The 18044-nt window shown below is 43.4% G+C and overlaps 1 protein-coding gene across 3 annotated transcripts in view; it reads left to right on the forward strand.

The window, feature by feature from the left end:
* Positions 1-18044, forward strand: part of LOC137425475 (lysosomal proton-coupled steroid conjugate and bile acid symporter SLC46A3-like) — a 69253-nt gene that overhangs the window by 11355 nt on the left and 39854 nt on the right. For 2 of the 3 annotated variants that reach the window (XM_078776705.1, XM_078776704.1), the window contains exons 2-4: positions 6018-6201; positions 13559-13713; positions 17149-17485. In XM_078776705.1, the coding sequence (XP_078632831.1) occupies positions 6031-6201; positions 13559-13713; positions 17149-17485 (663 nt within the window). In that variant the 5' untranslated portion in view covers positions 6018-6030. The remainder of the gene's footprint in view (positions 1-6017; positions 6202-13558; positions 13714-17148; positions 17486-18044) is intronic. The other variant, XM_078776707.1, reaches the window with a different exon arrangement.

Raw genomic sequence — 18044 nt, forward strand, 5'->3', positions numbered from 1 at the left:
GTCTGAAGAAGAAGAAACCTCGCATGGGCTTCCCAGACCAAGTAAATAATTCTGGTTCTCGCTCTGCGATTTTCAGGTTTATTACTCCCGCCAGGAAGTAACGCATTCGATCGTATCCGTCCATGTGTGTGTGTGTGTGTGTGTGTGTGTGTGTGTGTGTGTGTGTGTGTGTGTTCGTATGTTCGTGTGTTTGTGTGTTTGTGAATAAGATATCTGGAAAAGTTCTGAACGGATTTGGATGAAAGTTGGTGGGATGATTTCCCTTGGGATAAGGAAGAATTGATTAGTTTTTGGTGAAGCTCAGGATATTATTCCGGATCCAGGAATTTTTTTTGGAAAATTTTTTGGGAAAGATGTTTTTCTGTTTTACTGCATTAAAGCTTTTATTCTTATTTTTAAATGATGTTTTTATCCTCTAATTCCGAGATATATCAAAATAAATTCTCTGATAGCTAGGGCTTACTTTATTTTTCATTTATTGTTTTGGGGAGAGGGGATGTTAAACAAAACGTATTATTCCAACTAAACCCACGGCGGGAGTGTACGCTCTACTGAGTGGCGTTCTAGTTGATATTTGGGTTGAAAGTGTTCTCTTGTTTTTAAAAAAAAAAGCAATGTATATTCCCTATTAACCCCATATATGGGTTAAATAGGAACAAATAGGATTTTTATGGCTGTCCCTTTGTCCCTTTTTCACATTCACCCCGTTTTACAGGTGAATAGGGACAGTCACTAAGACAAAAAAATAATAATCAAGAAATAGGGACAGTTTGGAGAAACTTTTTATCCCATTTTTTTTTTCATTTGCACCGTGGTTTATATTTACTAGGGCATGCCCGTACGTGGGTGCCCGTTCCTTGCCAAAAAAAAAAAAACGCTACCCGTACGCTCTACCCCGCCCGTACGCCCGTACGCCCGTAAACAAAAAAAACAACGCTCTTCGCTTCCGCCCTTCGCTCTGACTGAATTGGGAGAAATAATGCGCATAAGAAATCGAGAAATTATTATTTTCTCCGGAAGAAATCGAATTACGAACCGTAATGGCGCACGCGCTCGGCTCGGCTCGCTCTCACATCGGCCACGCCTACGCAACAACGCGGTCTGTGATTGGCTGCCGGAAGTGCAGTCTTCACTGTCCGGAAGGTCGCAAATCGCAGTTACGATGAATCGCAAATTAGTTTTAATTAGTTTTAAAACATAGTTTAACGGCAACATAGTTTTCCAACGTGAAATAAATGAATACGCTCTCAAATGTGCCGTCCGAGGCAGAGTCTGTTCGCCACGTTCGGCACACATGATAGCTCGCTGCTCTCTGATTGGTTGAATCGTTTTTTGGACATAGCTCGGTAACTACTTCTCCGATTAATATGAAACCTTGAAAAGGCACATCCTCGGGTCCCCAGCAATATACCTGGCAAGTTTAAAGTATATCGGACCCGTGGTTGTCGAGAAACAGCGGTCACAGACATACAGACATACAAACATACAAACATACAAACATACAAACATACAAACATACACACAGAGATTACTGGAATTATAGATAGATGAGTGCATATTATGTGCATCCATCTGAGCTATCAATTTAGCAATAAGTTAAAAACTCAGGATTGTTTAAGTTGGAAACTCATCAGATATAAAGGCTCACGACAGTGCGTCAGCATCAGTAGTCACCGACCTCTCAAGCAGTACACTTCGTCGAAATTTAAGAGTAGGCGAGTTATCGCAGGCACCCTCAACAAATTGCAAATCCTTGCCCTGACTAGTAGAACGTCAGGCCTGGCCAACCGGTTCGTGACAAACTCAGACCAAGCTTCCCCCGGCCGACCCCTCAAGAAAGGTGGGCTAATGAAGAAGAGGTCACAGGAAGAAGATCGTGTTGAAGAATAGAATGACATGCTGTATTAAATATTTATTTATATCGTGTTAAAGTTAAAGGATTCTGATGTACAGTCCCATACTCCATACTGTATGACAAAGACTCCGTCCTACCGAAACAGTTTCTTGACAATCGTCACACTGTACTGGTGGTTTGCCATTGCATTCCCAGAAGTATTTCGGACAGGAATTTGTACTTTATTCAGGATGCTGGTGATGGCTCGCCTACTCTTCGTGAAGGACACCGTGGCGTGGGGTCTACCAACTAACGCCAGCAGACGGGATTCCCGTTTAACGTCGATCCTGGAAATGATGATTCACACTGCCTATGAATCGCCACGATGCCACTTTCTAGCTTTTTTTTTTGTTTGTATACTGAATCGAGGCTCGTGAAAGAGCTAACATTTATTTCACAAACAAATCAACCAGACAAACAAAATATACAAAAAGAGGGAGCGGAAGACAAGATGGGGAGAGAAGGGGAAGCACACAACCACAACATTTGAGAGCAGGGAGAAGGATTCGAACCCAGGGTAGACAGCTTGGAGCCGAGTTTGTGTACCTGCCAGCCCTTGTTTAAGAATTAAGCGATTTAAATCAAAACATCGGACCGAATTTACTAAAATCGTTTAGCGAGCGTCTTGTCAACACACGTCTAACCCTTAAACACTGACAAAAACATTGTTGTACACACACAGCAAAACACACGCCGACCACACGCGAATGATATAAAATAATATAATAATATAATATTATAGTATAATGGTCCACATATTCTGGTCTGCGAGCTAAAGACTGGTGGTACCACCAATCGTAAGGTCGTGCAACCAGTCGGGACAGGTCGTGACTTGTCGCACTGCCGATCGTGAGGTTGAACGACAGGTGGCACCACCAATCGTCAGGTGGCAGGACCACTAGCACGACCAATCGTGCGACTACTTGACCCGCGATCATGCACGACTGGTGGTGCGTCCATGCGCGACTGGTGGTACGACCATGTAAGACCTGCCTGCGACCTCTTCCGATTTGGAATCGCAGGTCAGAAGTTTTGAACATGACCATCGACCTTGCTGCGACTGATTTTGCTCTGGCGATCACCCACGACCTCTGCGACCAGTCGCGCACTCTTTCTACGATTTTCCCGCGATTAACAAAATTTTCGGTCGCAGCTAGGTCGTAACATGGTCGCAGGCCCGGTGTGACTGGGGCTTTAGGGTTGTTTATGCAACAGCCCTTAAGGAAATCCTTTGCAAAGGAAAAAAAAAAAAGTACCTTCAGGTAAATCTTTCTTTAACCCATAAAGTGCGTTGAGCCACAATCATGGTCAAGACGTGTATGCAAATAAGTTTAAACTGACGTCAACACAAAGAACGAATCATGACCTTTCTTACAATTTATAATACCTGGAGTAATTTATGAAAGCTTGCTTCTAATTGGTGGAGAAAAGCCAATGACAAAAAAGCATTTCTGACCTACTAACCAGTAAATCCAGCTGGTTGTTGTTGCACATCAGTAACCAGTAAATCCAGCACTGGGTTGTAGAAATTGCAACCAGGCCATGGATGGGTTGTAGAAAAGGGAATTTTTTGCAACCAGGCCATGGTTCTACAGTCACGTGAAAAAGTAAGTACACCCCATGTAAAGTTTTGACCTTTTCAACATATTTCAACATACAGCTATTTGATCTTCATTTCATCAATATTGATAGATAAAGGTGATATAATATAACAAATATCATGAAACATTTACATTTTGTAGTCCATTGTATAATTTAAATAAACATATGCAAATTTCGCATGTGGAAAAAGTAAGTACACCCTTGGCTCTAATAGGTGGTATTGCCCCCTTTGGCAGAATAAACCTCAAGTAGGCGTTTCTTATAACTGTCTACCAGTCTCTGACATCGACTAGGAGAAATTTTTGCCCACTCCTCCATGCAGAATTCCTTCAGCTGCGCGATGTTTGAGGGGTTTCTTGCATGCACAGCTCGTTTCAAATCCCCCCACAACATCTCGATGCGATTTAGAATCCGGGCTTTGACTTGGCCATTCCAGAACCCTCCATTTCTTTCTTTTCAGCCATTCCTTGGTGGATTTACTGGTATGTTTAGGGTCATTGTCATGCTGCAAGGTCCACCTTTGGGTGAGCTTCAACTTTCCAACAGATGGCCTCACATTATCCTCAAACACCCTCTGGTACAATGAAGAATTAATAGTGGATTCTATGATCGTGAGCTGCCCAGGCCCTGATGCAGCAAAGCTGCCCCAAACCATAATATTTCCACCACCATGCTTTACAGTTGGTATCAGGTTCTTGTGGTCAAATGCTGTCTTTGGTTTTTGCCAAACATGTCTTCTGGTACTGTGGCCAAATAGGTCTACCTTTGACTCATCTGTCCAGAGCACATTGTTCCAGAAGTGCTGGTCTTTGCCGAGGTGTTCATTGGCAAACTTTAGTCTTGCCCTGATGTTCTTTCTGGATAGCAAAGGTTTCCTCCTGGCACACCTCCCATGTAGATCAAATTTGTGCAGCCTCTTTCTTATGGTAGACTTGTGCACTTTAACATCAACAGTGGCAAGAGCTACCTGTAGGTCCCGTGATGACTCTGGGGTTCTTAGAGACTTCTTTCAGCATCTTGCGGTCTGCTCTCGGGCTGAACTTGCTGGGGCGGTCAGGCCTGAACAAGTTGGCAGTTGTTTGGAATCTTCTCCACTTGTAGATGATCTTCCGGACAGTCGAATGATTGATTTCAAATTGTTTGGAGATTTTTAAATCCCTTCCCAGACTCGTAGGCATCTATAACCTTCTTTCTGAAGGCCTCAGAGAGCTCTTTTGATCTAGGCATGGTGACGCCACACACTTCAACAACAAAGAGCAAACCAAACGAAATGTCTGAGGTTTAAATAAGACAGTTTCCTCCAAGATCCTCTCGAACGATGTTCTAATCATTTGCACCTGAGCTGGTGCACCTGCTTCTAATTTTAGGTATTTGAAGTGGTGATAAATGTAGGGGTGTACTTACTTTTTCCACATGCGAAATTTGCATATGTTTATTTAAATTATACAATGGACTACAAAATGTAAATGTTTCATGATATTTGTTATATTGTTGGAACCCATCTGTGGATCGGTCCCATCGGCCGATGGGTCTGACCCATCTGTGGATGCACGAGAAATGACAATGCAGACCCATCGGCCGATGGGTCTGCGCCATCTGCCGATGTGTTGTTCACCTTGAAGGTGAACCCATCTGTGTTTCCTATGCATCAATGGTGGATGAGTATGTTTATTTGAACCTACAAATAAGCAATTGATGTCATAAATGTTTATAAAGCAGTCCGTGACATGTGGTTTAATCTGTTAAACATTAAAAAATCATCTCTGTTAAATTCCTACCACATGTAATTCCAATGACTGTGTACCTGATTGAAGAGCACCATTCTGTCAACACATTCCTTCAAGGTGAACAAAACGTCCGCAGATGGCGCAGACCCATCGGCCGATGGGACCGATCCACAGATGGGTTCCAACAATATTATATCACCTTTATCTCTCAATATTGTTGAAATGAAGATCAAATAGCTTTATGTTGAAATATGTTGAAAAAGTCAAAACTTTACATGGGGTGTACTTACTTTTTCACGTGACTGTATCAGTGTATCAGCCTCTGGCGTCGCACTGCGATAATCGGCGTCTTTGTGATCAATTTTCACGAAGAGCGCCTTTTGGAAACTCAAAGGTTGGTGTTTAAGGACGGTGAGTACTCTCTTAAGTTTAAGGAAGGGTCAAGGAAAAACCTAAGGAATATTCATAAATGTAAACATCCTCAAATGAAGCGTGTCCTTAAGGGCAAACTTATGGAAATATTAAAGTAAATCCTTAAATCTTTCCTGAAGGATGCTTTATGCAACTGTGCCATTGGTTTCACCATTTGTGCATACATAATATGTGAATGTATAATCCAGATTTTAAAACGTCATTTAAGTTATGTTTGTGCTTCTTGTGTGTGACCTTAATGCAGATTTCAAAAAAAATCCTGTTTCTGAATTATTGCACCTTGTCTAATAGGAAGCAACCAAGTTGTGGCTAACTTTGAACAAAACTTGTTTTCATTATTTTCATTTTTGCCCCTTCACCAGTAATCACAATAAAATGGGTAGAATACGGTTGGTGGATCCTGCAGCGGGACTCTTCTTCTTCAGTGTATTACTTGTCTTTCCTGTGGATCAACGATACATCTATCATCGGCTCGGTAACTTCAGTCAAAGTAACGTGTCTGCATGCTCGGCGAACAAGAGCGATCCGGTATACATCAGAGAACAGGTATTACATTGAACCTTGGGCTATTATACAACAACAACACAACAGGCATGTTAAGGCCATTTTCTCTGCTAGAGCGGGGGTTAGCCTTGCGGTCCCCATGACAATCTTCTCCATTTTGCCCTATTTTCTGCATCTCCCCTTGTTAACCCCCTTGCCCGCATTTCTTCTTGCACCATCTTTAGCCAAATCTTTCTCGGTCTTCCCCTTCCTCTACATCCTTCTACATTAATTTCCATCACTCTTCTCAACCAGTCACTTTCATCCTTCCTCAACACATGACCAAACCATCTCAACCTGTTCCTCTTCACAGCATCAATCACAGGCTCTATTCCCATTTCATCATTTGTCTTCGTCTCTCTCAACGATACTCCACACATCATTTTCCACCGAACCATTCGCATTTCCACGCTTTCCAGCCTTTGTTGCTGCTCCACGTTCATTACCCATGTCTCGCTCCCATAAATCATAACACTTCTCACACAAGCATCATACACCTTTCCCTTCAGCTTCAATGACACTCCCCTCCTCATAAGCATGTCACTCAGTTCCCAAAACTTCTTCCATGCACATCTCACTCCAGCAACCGTTGCCGAGTCTGATCCACCTTCTCCATTCAGCATGTCTCCTAGGTAACAAAATGTTTTCACACCTTCCAGCTTTACGCCATATCCAAGATCCAACTCGACATTTCCTCCATCTGCAGCTCCCTCTGTGCACACCTTAGACTTGAATGTAGCTGCCACACTGGTTAATGACCCTCTCAAACCACTACATTTTTGATGAACCCACTCAGCGCACATTGTACATTGAATGGAGTTCACTCCGACACCCTTCCTGCGCACAGCACACGGCCACTTCCCAGTTCTTTCCACCTCACCACATGCTTTACCACTTGCCATCACCTTCGTCTTTCCGATATTCACCTTCAGACCTTTTGTCTCCATACATTCCTTCCACTTGTTCATCTTCTCCTTCAGTCCATCATTTCTTTCTGCAATCAACACCAGATCATCTGCATACAACAACTCCCACGGCAAACCCTCCTTTATGTTCTGAGCCAGGACCTCCATCACAGCTACAAATAGTAGTGGACTTAGTACCGACCCCTGATGCGCTCCCACCTTCACCTCAAACTCACCACTGTTCCCGTCCTTCGTCCTTACAGCTGTGCGCGTTCTCTCATACATTGCGATCACTACTCTGATCATCCATTCCTCCACTTCTAACTTCCTCAATGCCCATGTCACTACTTCATGTGCAAACCCCATCGAATGCTTTCTCCAGATGAACAAACCCAAGAAACAACTTCTTCCTCTTCTCCATGTACTTCTCCTGCAACTGCCTTACAATAAAAAGTGCATCTGTCAATCCTCTTCCTGGCATAAATCCAAACTGAATTTCGTCGATCTTCACTTTCTTCCTTCTACTCCTCTCCAACACCCTTTCCAATGCCTTCATTCCATGCTCCAATAACTTTATCGCTCGATACGAGCCACAGTCCAGAGGGTCACCTTTCCCCTTGTATAGAGGGACGAGGGTACTCAGTTCCCAATCCACTGGAATGCGGCCTTCTTTCACCACCAGATTACAGATCTCTGTCATTCTCTTCACACCCCAAATTCCTGCTGCCTACAACATATCTCCCACAACTCCCGTCGGCCCTCCCACTTTTCTACTCTTCACTGCTTTTATCGCTTCCTCAATTTCCTTCTCACTTATCTTCTCTGCCAGTCCTAAAACTGGGTTACTCTCTATGTTGCCATCCCATTCATTCTCTGCATTCAACAGCATTTCCATATATCTCTTCCATCTTCCTTTAATTCCATCTGGGTCCACAACGATTTGTCCCACTTCATCCTTCAAGCAACTCACCCCCATCACATCACACCTCTCTTTCGCTATCTGCTTTGCAATCCTGAATACCGCTCTCTGACCCTCTTCCGAATCCAAGCTCCTTAGGTCTCCTCCAACCACAACAACTTCCTCATCTTTCACGTTTTCCATCAGCTTCTCTATTGCACACCAGAACTTGTCCTTCTCTTCATCGCTCCGACCAACCTGTGGAGCATATCCCGAGATGACGTTCACCAAGAGCTTTCCAATCATCATTTTCACCATCATCAACCTTTCACTCACTCTAGTCACACTCACCACACTGTCTACAAACTCCTCAGAAAACAGGACACCAACACCATGCATGCCTTCTGGGCACCCTTGCCACACAAACTTGTATTTCTGTCCCTGCCTACCCTTCACCACTCTCTCACCACTTCCCTTCCATCTCGTCTCCTGCACACAACATATGTCCACTCTTCTTCTGACCAATACTTCCACCACTTCTCCTGATCTCCCTGTCATTGTCCCTACATTCCATGTCCCAAACCTCAGAAACCGATCTCCATGTCGGGCATCAGCGGTTTCATCGTCATAAATGGAGTGATTTCTACCCTTGCTTCGATCGGGTTCCCCACCTTGAGTTTTGACGAGAGGGAGTGGGGTGCCCCACGGGGTACTTCGGGCTGTACCCTGCCCATATGTAGTTGTAATTATCATCATTCCCTTTTTGAGGCAATGTTTTTTTAATGGCCGGATGCCCTTCCTGACGCCGACCCTTTTAGTCGCCTCTTTCGACACGCAGGGATACGGTGTACCTATTCTAAACCGGGGTACCACTGGAGGCTATTATATACAGAGGAAAGTAAAAATCATCCAAGTTTTACCAAGTACATCGAGGAAAATACAGAAAAGGAGAGTTGTCAAAATGATCTATGAGAGCTGCAAGCTTGTTCGCAAAAAATCCACATCAAATGTAACCTGAGTGGTGCCAGAGCAAAAGCTTTGAAATGTATTTATTATTTATCCATAAAAATGGAAAATTCCACTGTCAAGCAAAGCTCACAATCTTAGTATAAAACAAGAAAGACCGGACTGTGGTCACGACCTGAGACAAAATCTGGTAATGGGCCGGTTGGGAAACGCACATTTAAAGTACTCTTAAATGATGAACAGCACAATTGGGTAACACACATTTAATGCACTGTTAAAAGATTAACTCAACACCTCTTATACATGTCAGCCTCCACCACAGTTATATCAGAACAAGCTGATTCTTCACATGGCCACGGATTGTTTAACCACAATATTGGGCTGTTCAAAAATTATGCAACACTATTATTTTGGTAACTTGCGTAACATAAGGCTTGATTACATAATGTAACACTTGAATACCGTGCGTTCTGACGTACCGTGCATTCTGACGGGCTTGATTAAACCTTACTAATATTTGACATGTGATTACATTTTTCTGGGTCTTTCATCGTGAATAACACTCGACTCAAACAAGGCCACACTTGGTAACACTGTGGCCTATAGGTCTCTAGAGATCTGATGTGAATAACCGGACCCCAGTATAGAGAACCACCCCTCCCTCTTCCTCCACCCCTCCCTAAAATTACTACCCCCATAATTTACTTCCCATTGTGTGTACTAGATTTCATTGCAATCACGTAAGCTGTTACAAAGATCTCCTCCACCCCTGCCCTCAACACCCTCACCCACACTGTCCCATTATGTCTGCCAGGTTTGATGGCCCTACAATGTTCCGTCCTGAAGATATACAAGATATAAGGGAACAGAAAGACAGACAATCAGGAAAGTGGGGTGTGCCGATAAAGGCAGCTCAGTGTTTTTGTCAGCTTTGTTTGATGTGACCCTGGTTATAGCAAACGTGCCACATGTGGACCAATATAATTGACTCATGACATCAATGATCATGACATTATTGCACACAACTTGTAAAGTTAATAAAGGTCCAAACTACAAAAGCAAAACAAAAAAACAATGGCTTTCTGAATACTGGAATCAACATTTATTGAAATAAAAAACCGAGAAAGAAGGCATGGATCAAGCAGGGATAATATTGCAAATAAAATACTGGAACTGGCCCAGGATATGGGACAATAAGATCTCAATGACCGCCGGGTTAATTTGGCGTCAATCGGTGTTTCAGAACACACAACTGCAGCGAATCTGCCGATAAGATTGGCCGAGCAAACCTATCAGAGATCCACTTTTAAAACGCTTTAGTGCAAACCCAATCTGCCCGTTTAATGGATTAATATGCCAATTTCACCAAGCACTAAGGAGCCCTCTCCCAATGACGACACAGGGTTTTATCAATAAGATGAGATTTATATAACTAGTGAGGTACCCGTGCTACACACGGGTGGGAGGCCAGAAGCAAACAGACAATGCAGAAACGGCGAATGCTAAAGCATGAAACCAATAAATTCCACATTCCTGTAGCACCTTCAGTCGCACGTCAGACATGGACAGCAAGTTTGTGAAGGACTTCCATGAAAAACGTACCCGTTCGCAAACAAACGGGTACGTTTGTTCCATTCTCAGTTGATGGCGAATCTGCATATGGCGATCCATGAATTTTACGTTTCGAAAGTAGAAACCATCATGGCATTTCGTCAATTCACTTGAACTCGATATCTCTTTTTTTCATTCCAAACATCATAACTCCAATCACAAATTAAATAACATTGATATAAAAAATAAACTTTTAACAACATTCGTGACATAAACAAATATTTAAATCCTGATGTGAAGTTCCGTATGGTTGGGTGAATACAATTACGAATTCAAAATCGTAATTGTATTCACTCAATTCCAATCATCAATTGATACTTTAACAAAACGATTAACACGATTAACGTTTAACGATTTAACATTACGATTGAATGACGGTTGTATTGGGATATGATCAAACCCGCACATTGCCGTCATCTGTCCACTTCCGCATTCGCGGCAGGTTCATAATTCTCATCAAAATCTAAACAGTATTTGTAGAATTTCAACAAAACCCACATCACTGTTTATATCGGTAAATATTATTCCATCGTGTTTGGAAAAACTGGAAAATTTGATCAACAATACAGCCTATTTTACTCCAGGGGGTCCCAGGATTACCCACCCAAAATATCGTGGCCGCAAGGTTACGCAGGGGGAGGGTGGGAAGGAATAAGAACACAGCTGCACAGAGGCAACCGCAAACAGTAACAAATGAATAATAAATAAAACAACGCGCCCTCGGAACAATGGGCGACAGATAACTTCACTCAATCGGGGAACAAGGGAGTTGCTCTGCGCACGATGTTCATGCAAGGAGAGTGGGGGGTGGGTGGGGGTGGGGGGAGTCATGGTTTGGATGCGCGAGGACTAGTTCGGGAGATGGTGGTCCATGCCATGCCTTGGGTCTTTCTCTTTCGGTCTTTCTCTTTCTCTTTCTCTTTCTCTTTCTCTCTCCACAAACCACTGTGCACCACAGAACCATGCACGATCAAGCAGGAACTGAGAAGCAGCAGAGATGATTAACCAACCACACAAACAATGACTGCCACCGACAAATTACTCCCCAGGTCTGATCGTATTAACCTTTCACGCCTTTGCTGTGGACACCACTCACAACTTTTACAGCACAAATATAGACTCGACTACATTACTGATGGCACCTGTAAGCTCTGCCAGGCTGCCCCACCCACAAGAAAACACATTATGGAAGACCGCACAGTCCTGGCTCCATGAAGGGAAGAGCACACATCTTATATGTGAGGGATATCTGTGTTGCTCCTGGAAGATCAATCGGCTACCTCCTTGCCACGGACCTGTTTGAGTGGAACTGACTGGGGCTAATCAACAACAACAACCACCAATGTGGTGTACACACTTTTATAATGTCCCACGGGGCGTATCGCATGCATCTATTGGCCAAGGCAGATCAGATATATGAGCTGTGCTGATTGGCTGGCAAGCCAGGTAAATTCCACATCACAGACAATCTGATGGCCTTGAGCCCACAAGATGTCCATATATGGGCATGCTTCCAGTGTGTTTCATGTCCTCGTGCTGACCCAACGATCGTTCTCATGACACATACCCATTGGCTGCAAACTAGAGGAAAATTCATATAAGGACAGATAATTACGTGGGAGGTTGAAGAAGAGAGGTGGAAAACGAGGGGTGTAGATACAGGCACTGGGGTTAGGGACACACGTTCGACATGCTTTATCTCCAACATGAATTACATCACACTTACTCTAAAATGTACTATGAAATAACTATTCAAATATATCCCTCATTTTACCCCAATACTAGATCTGTAACAATAGCAATATGTATTGTCAAACATGACCCATATATACATATACAACCCCCTCCCTTCCAAAGGTGGGCGGTCCACTTCGGAAGTCCGCTTATCCGCTTATCTGCTGCAGCGGACTAACGTTTTCGAAGCGGATAAGCGAATCAGAACAACCCCCGGAAACCGAAGCGGATAAGCGTAAGCGGACTACCCAAAAATTAAAGCGCATCGCGATTCGCCAAATCAGCTGTTAGCCTGAGCCGTTACTCTAGAATTGTGAATATTTATTTAAGTGAATAATAAGTGAAAACTGAATATTTTATTGGACGCTAGAGCGGCAATAACGTCAAGATGGAGAGATTTCTGACTCTCCAGCCCAGCGGCAGTGCCAGGGACAGGCACACGAGCGATGCAAACCAGCAGTCCCAGCACAGCGACATCCACAACCCGGCGGTCAACATGATGGGGGACGTGGAGGACAGTCAGGAGATCTGCGCCCTGACCCCTCAGCTCGCGCGCAGCCAGAGCAGGATGTCGCTGGACTCAATCGAGTCGGCTGAGATCAACGTGACAATGGACACAGACAATTCCTCAAGAAGGCCCACGAGGTGGAGGAGGAAGACGAGGACTAGTCAACAGACTGCTAGTCTGTTGACTAGTAGACTCTCTTGTCAAAGAAAGGACGGGCAAATTGATTTTTCTTTAATGTAACTTGCATATATTAAAATTATATTTAAATTAACTGTAGAGTAGAGTAGAGTCGAGTGGAAAACTTTATTTCAATAAATTTTGAATAAATCTTATTTAAATAAAAATGTATATTTTTGATCTTAAAAGCTTTGTTTGTCTTTGTAGTAGTTAGAAATGGCTATTTAGGCTTAAAAAGCATTAAATTCCCTTTAGAAACGTCAAAACGCCCACCTTTACTCCCTTCTGCCCACCCAGTTGCCCTTACCCCAAACCCCTTTTTCCCAAATATACAATCTATGCATCAGTCTGACTCCTGATGCATGATCGAAATCCACCATCACAATTGTATGTCAAAAAGTCATAACAGTAATGATGTCAAGTAAAGAATTTCAGTCATTGAATAAAGTGTTTTGTATTACTCCTCTTCTTCAAATAAACAACTTGATCAAAGATGAAGTGTGATGAAAAGATGTCCTGATATCTTATTTAATACCTGTGCACACATGTATTTTATAACAGGAGATACAAGCAAAAGCATCCATCTTTGGCATGATGTTGAACCTTGCTAACTTTGTTCCCTGCATCGCATCTTCACTTGTCCTTGGAACGTTCAGCGACCGTTTTGGACGACGCTTCCCTCTAATCTTTCCCTGCATAGGAAGTGCGCTGTCTAAGTAAGCCCTTCTCTTTCCTGTGGTTTGTGCTGTCTTGTAGACAATCCAAAAGTATTGCTTCTGTTTTATTTTGTTTTAGTATTAAGGTGTACGAGTGTAAAACAGTAGTGTATGAAAACGTTGAATTGTCCAGTCATTTTCCTGTTATATATGCTAATTTCTAACATTGCAGAAAAAAAACAAAATAAACTAAAACGACACTCGTAGAGCGCATAGTCTCGCCTCATGTGTTCATTTTGAACAAAAATACTGAAGGAACTGCGCTCCAACGCGAGTCGAAAGAATTGACGCGACCAAAGACGGAATTCGTCCGAGTTGCTTTATTGAAACAAAACAGCTCAGGTATTCTGACAAGCCCGTTTTCCGGGAAACAATATATATACACATTTATGTCGGGAAGTTTGCCCGGCAAAAGCTATACCGGGCATGCCCGGGTATCAAGGGCGAGCCTTGGAAAGGCGAGTCTGGACCTGCCCGGGCGTGTTTGGCTGCGGCCTGGCAAGTCGAGGCTGGGCGTGCCCGGGCGCTCTGGGCGAGCACTGGAAAGGCGATAGCGGGCATGCCCGGACGCTCTGGGCGAGCCCTGGAAAGGCGATAGCGGGCATGCCCGGACGCTCTGGGCGAGCCCTGGAAAGGCGATAGCGGGCATGCCCGGACGCTCTGGGCGAGCCCTGGAAAGGCGATAGCGGGCATGCCCGGATGCTCTGGGCGAGCCCTGGAAAGGCGAGAGCGGGCATGCCCGGGAAAGACGAGACCGGGCGTGCCCGGGAGGTTCGGGCGTGCCCGGGAACAGTGAGTCCGGGCATGCCCGGGAGAGGCGCGTCTGGCCGTGTTCTGGCCGGTGCAAGGCGATTATGTACATCCAGCGGTAACCGCTACAATACCATAGTTTAACTGAGCACGGTACTATTATGGCGCACTGCTGCACTGCTATATACCCATATCATACATGCACCCTATGATGTCACATAGTTTCTTTGCATGTGATATGAACGTCATATATTAAATCCGTCACTTACAGATCAGATATATGAAGTTTCAGATTTTTCGGATAAATATTTCAATTCAACCAATTATAACTGCAATACCACTTTACTGATAACCTCATTGTCATCACCCTATATACTCCATGGGAAAAATATGACACATCCCAAGTTTAATTTTTTTTCATTAAGCGGTTTCAGAGAAAATGATGTCCAATTTTTTCCCCTTTAATCCAATATGGCTGCCATACCATGTGACCTATGACGTCAGAGTTAGAAATAAAATATTCTTCATTGGAGACTAAATATCCATCAATCAGCCTTACTACCTCTGGTTATATTTTCACCCATGTCTGTCTGTCTGTTTGACTCTGAGTAGGATATTTCAAAAGGTTATGGACGGATTCGGACGAAACTTGGTGGAAAGGTTGGGGGTGTAACAAGACCAAGTCGATTCGAATTTGGTGAAGATCTGGTTCCAGATACGAAAACTTTTTAATTTTAAAAGTGATTCTTCATAATTAATATATACAGACTTGGCATTTAATATGGATTTTTTTTTTTCTTGACTTGGGTTTACTTTCTTAACTCAGTATATCAATCTAGTGAGTTTGTTTTACACGTTGGTGATTTATTTGTTAAAAGAACCATGTCACTGATTGTCTGTCACAGCAAGAAGTCAACAACAGGATTATCTCACAGGTGGCGTGGCAAAATCTACGGACAGGTGCATTTGATGATTGGCTTCACAGTCGGGTATACAAGGGTTGTTGCGTTCTGTATTAGTGGAAAACAACTGCTGCACGTCTACAAAAGTTATTGCCGCTTCCTCTGGAGATGGTCCGTCAACTCGACAATGCTGTTTGTCATGGAGTGGTGGCTTTACGAAATTACAGCATGAAACAGCGTGCTATTGCTCGGCAGTATGGCATCACTCAAGGTCAGGTGTCAAAGATCCTGAAACGAAATGCTCAGAGGGGTGTCCCTACTCCAATACCGAGGCCAGGACGTCCCCGCACAACCACAAGGAGGGATGATCGCCAGCTGCACCGGTTAGTCCGCAATGGCCGTACCAAGTCAGCTAATCGGCTTAGGGCTGGGTGGCAGCAACTGATAAATGTGCCTGTATCCAGAAGGCTAGTCAACCAACGACTGGTTCAAGCAGGCTATCGTGCCAGGCGTCCCCTGAGAAAGCCACGCCTGACCAGACAACACCGCCAGCGCCGATTGCAGTGGGCCAGAGAGCACCGTCAATGGCAGCCAGGACACTGGAATCACGTGATCTTCAGTGACGAGTCTAGATTTCTGGTCTATCGTCAAGATGGTCGCATCCGAGTGTGCAGACAAGTGCATGAAGCCTACAACAAAGATTGTATAGTGCCAAGAGTCCAAGCTGGAGGTGGTGGGGTGACCGTTTGGGCTGCTTTTCATGCAGGGGGCAAAACTGACCTGGTTGTTCTGAATGGAAACCTGAACCAGTTCAAGCACAGGGCCATTCTGGAAGAAACATTGCTTCCATTTGCTCGTGCAGCCTTTCGAGGAAACTTTGTCTTCCAAGATGACAATGCACGGCCTCATCGTGCTCGCATGATCCAACACTTTCTTGCTGACCGTGGTGCAGAGCATATGGAGTGGCCTGCCATGTCCCCGGATATGAATCCGATAGAGAACTTGTGGGCAGAATTAACGCGTCAAATCGACCACTTGGACCAGCAGCCGACCTCTGTGCGTGAATTACAGCAGGCTATTGTCACTGCATGGCAAACGATTCCTGTCCAAACCTTGGCAAATCTCGTGAACAGCATGCCTCAACGTGTACGTGCTCTCCTGAAAGCTCGTGGGGGTTACACGAAGAACTGAACTGTAATTTTACTGTCCGTAATCCCAGTCGTAATTTAACTTTTGTTTTTGTTATAAAAAAAATTTGGCTAATGTGCAAAATAAAGAGATACTTCTGGAAAACGTACAGAAGTTTAACACAGTACTGTCCAGGAATTGAGTTCGATATCAGTTTACATCACTTTCAAGGATCAATTTATTTGTTTCGAAATGTCAAATGTGGTTTTTGTTTCTTTTAAAGGTCACATTAACAAAATCTAGAATAATTTCAACATAATTCCAATGAACTTTTGGTTCTAAGACATCTTGAAAAGTAAGTTCACCCCCACAAAAAAATATTCCATATTAAATGCCAAGTCTGTAGGTCAAAAAACGATATATGGCAAAATATTTCTAAACGTTGTGAATGGATTATGGCAAAACTTGATGGATGAGTTGGGTCGGTGACAAGAACAAGCCGATTACATTTTGGTTCAGGTCCAGATGCAGATCCGGAATTATCCCTTCCTTCTTTGTGAAGTGCCTGGAAATTTTGCTTCTAAATGAAAAGTGCTATATAACAGATTGATTGATTCATTGTCCTCACTAATACTAACTTTTCTTTGCTTTTCAGAATTGTGTCACTGGTTGTGATTTGGTACAGCTTACCATTAGAAGTCTTTGTCATAGGAAGCATCATTCTGGGCCTCTCTGGAGGACTACCCATCCTTTTAGCCAGCAGTTTTGCTTACATTGTAGACACAGTACCAGCAGGCAGACTGAGCCTTCGCCTGGCCCTTATTGATATGATCCTCGGACTTTCTGGGGGGACAGGCGGTCTCGTCTCTGGCTATTTGTTGGAGGCAGTAGGCTATGCATCTGTGTACCTGTGCTCCATTGGATTATATCTGCTCTGCACCTTTTACATCTTGTTTTTGCTCAAGGAGAGCATTCCACAGGCAACTTCAGAAGTAAGCATAATTGGATTACCACCTTCACTTTGAATTGCACCCACATCTTATTGGAAAGATTATCACTATGGTCTTTGTCACACTGGAGAATTAATTTGGCAGACCCTGGTGCTTTATCAGGGGGCCAACCTAAACTCGCGCAAAATAAATCCTCTACACCTCCATGTAAAATTTTATAGGTTTAAAAATGTAAAAAAAATTTTTTAAATTCACAGTTTACAAATTTTGAAAAAATAAAAGTTAAAAAAATTAAAAATTAAAAATTTAAAGGTGTGACTTAATTTTTTTTTTATCATAGCTGAACATAAATGGAACTGTTAAATTTCAAAGTTGAGCTTATACATGGTGAAAGCGAGATAGTAACAATTTGGCAAATAGACAGCAGCCTTTGGTTCCCATTGACTCGGAAAATTGCATTGGGTTTTTAATTTGTTGTCAACCAAATACATTTTACTTTGGGACGTTGTTGAAAAGGTTGCTCCATGAACCCGAATGCAAACAATTAGGGATTATCATCAGTATTTACAAATTACATTTTCTTCTATTCCCAGATGCAATA

This window comes from Myxine glutinosa, chromosome 4 (assembly GCF_964187855.1).
Source record: "Myxine glutinosa chromosome 4, kmMyxGlut1.1, whole genome shotgun sequence".
Classification (NCBI taxonomy): domain Eukaryota; kingdom Metazoa; phylum Chordata; class Myxini; order Myxiniformes; family Myxinidae; genus Myxine; species Myxine glutinosa.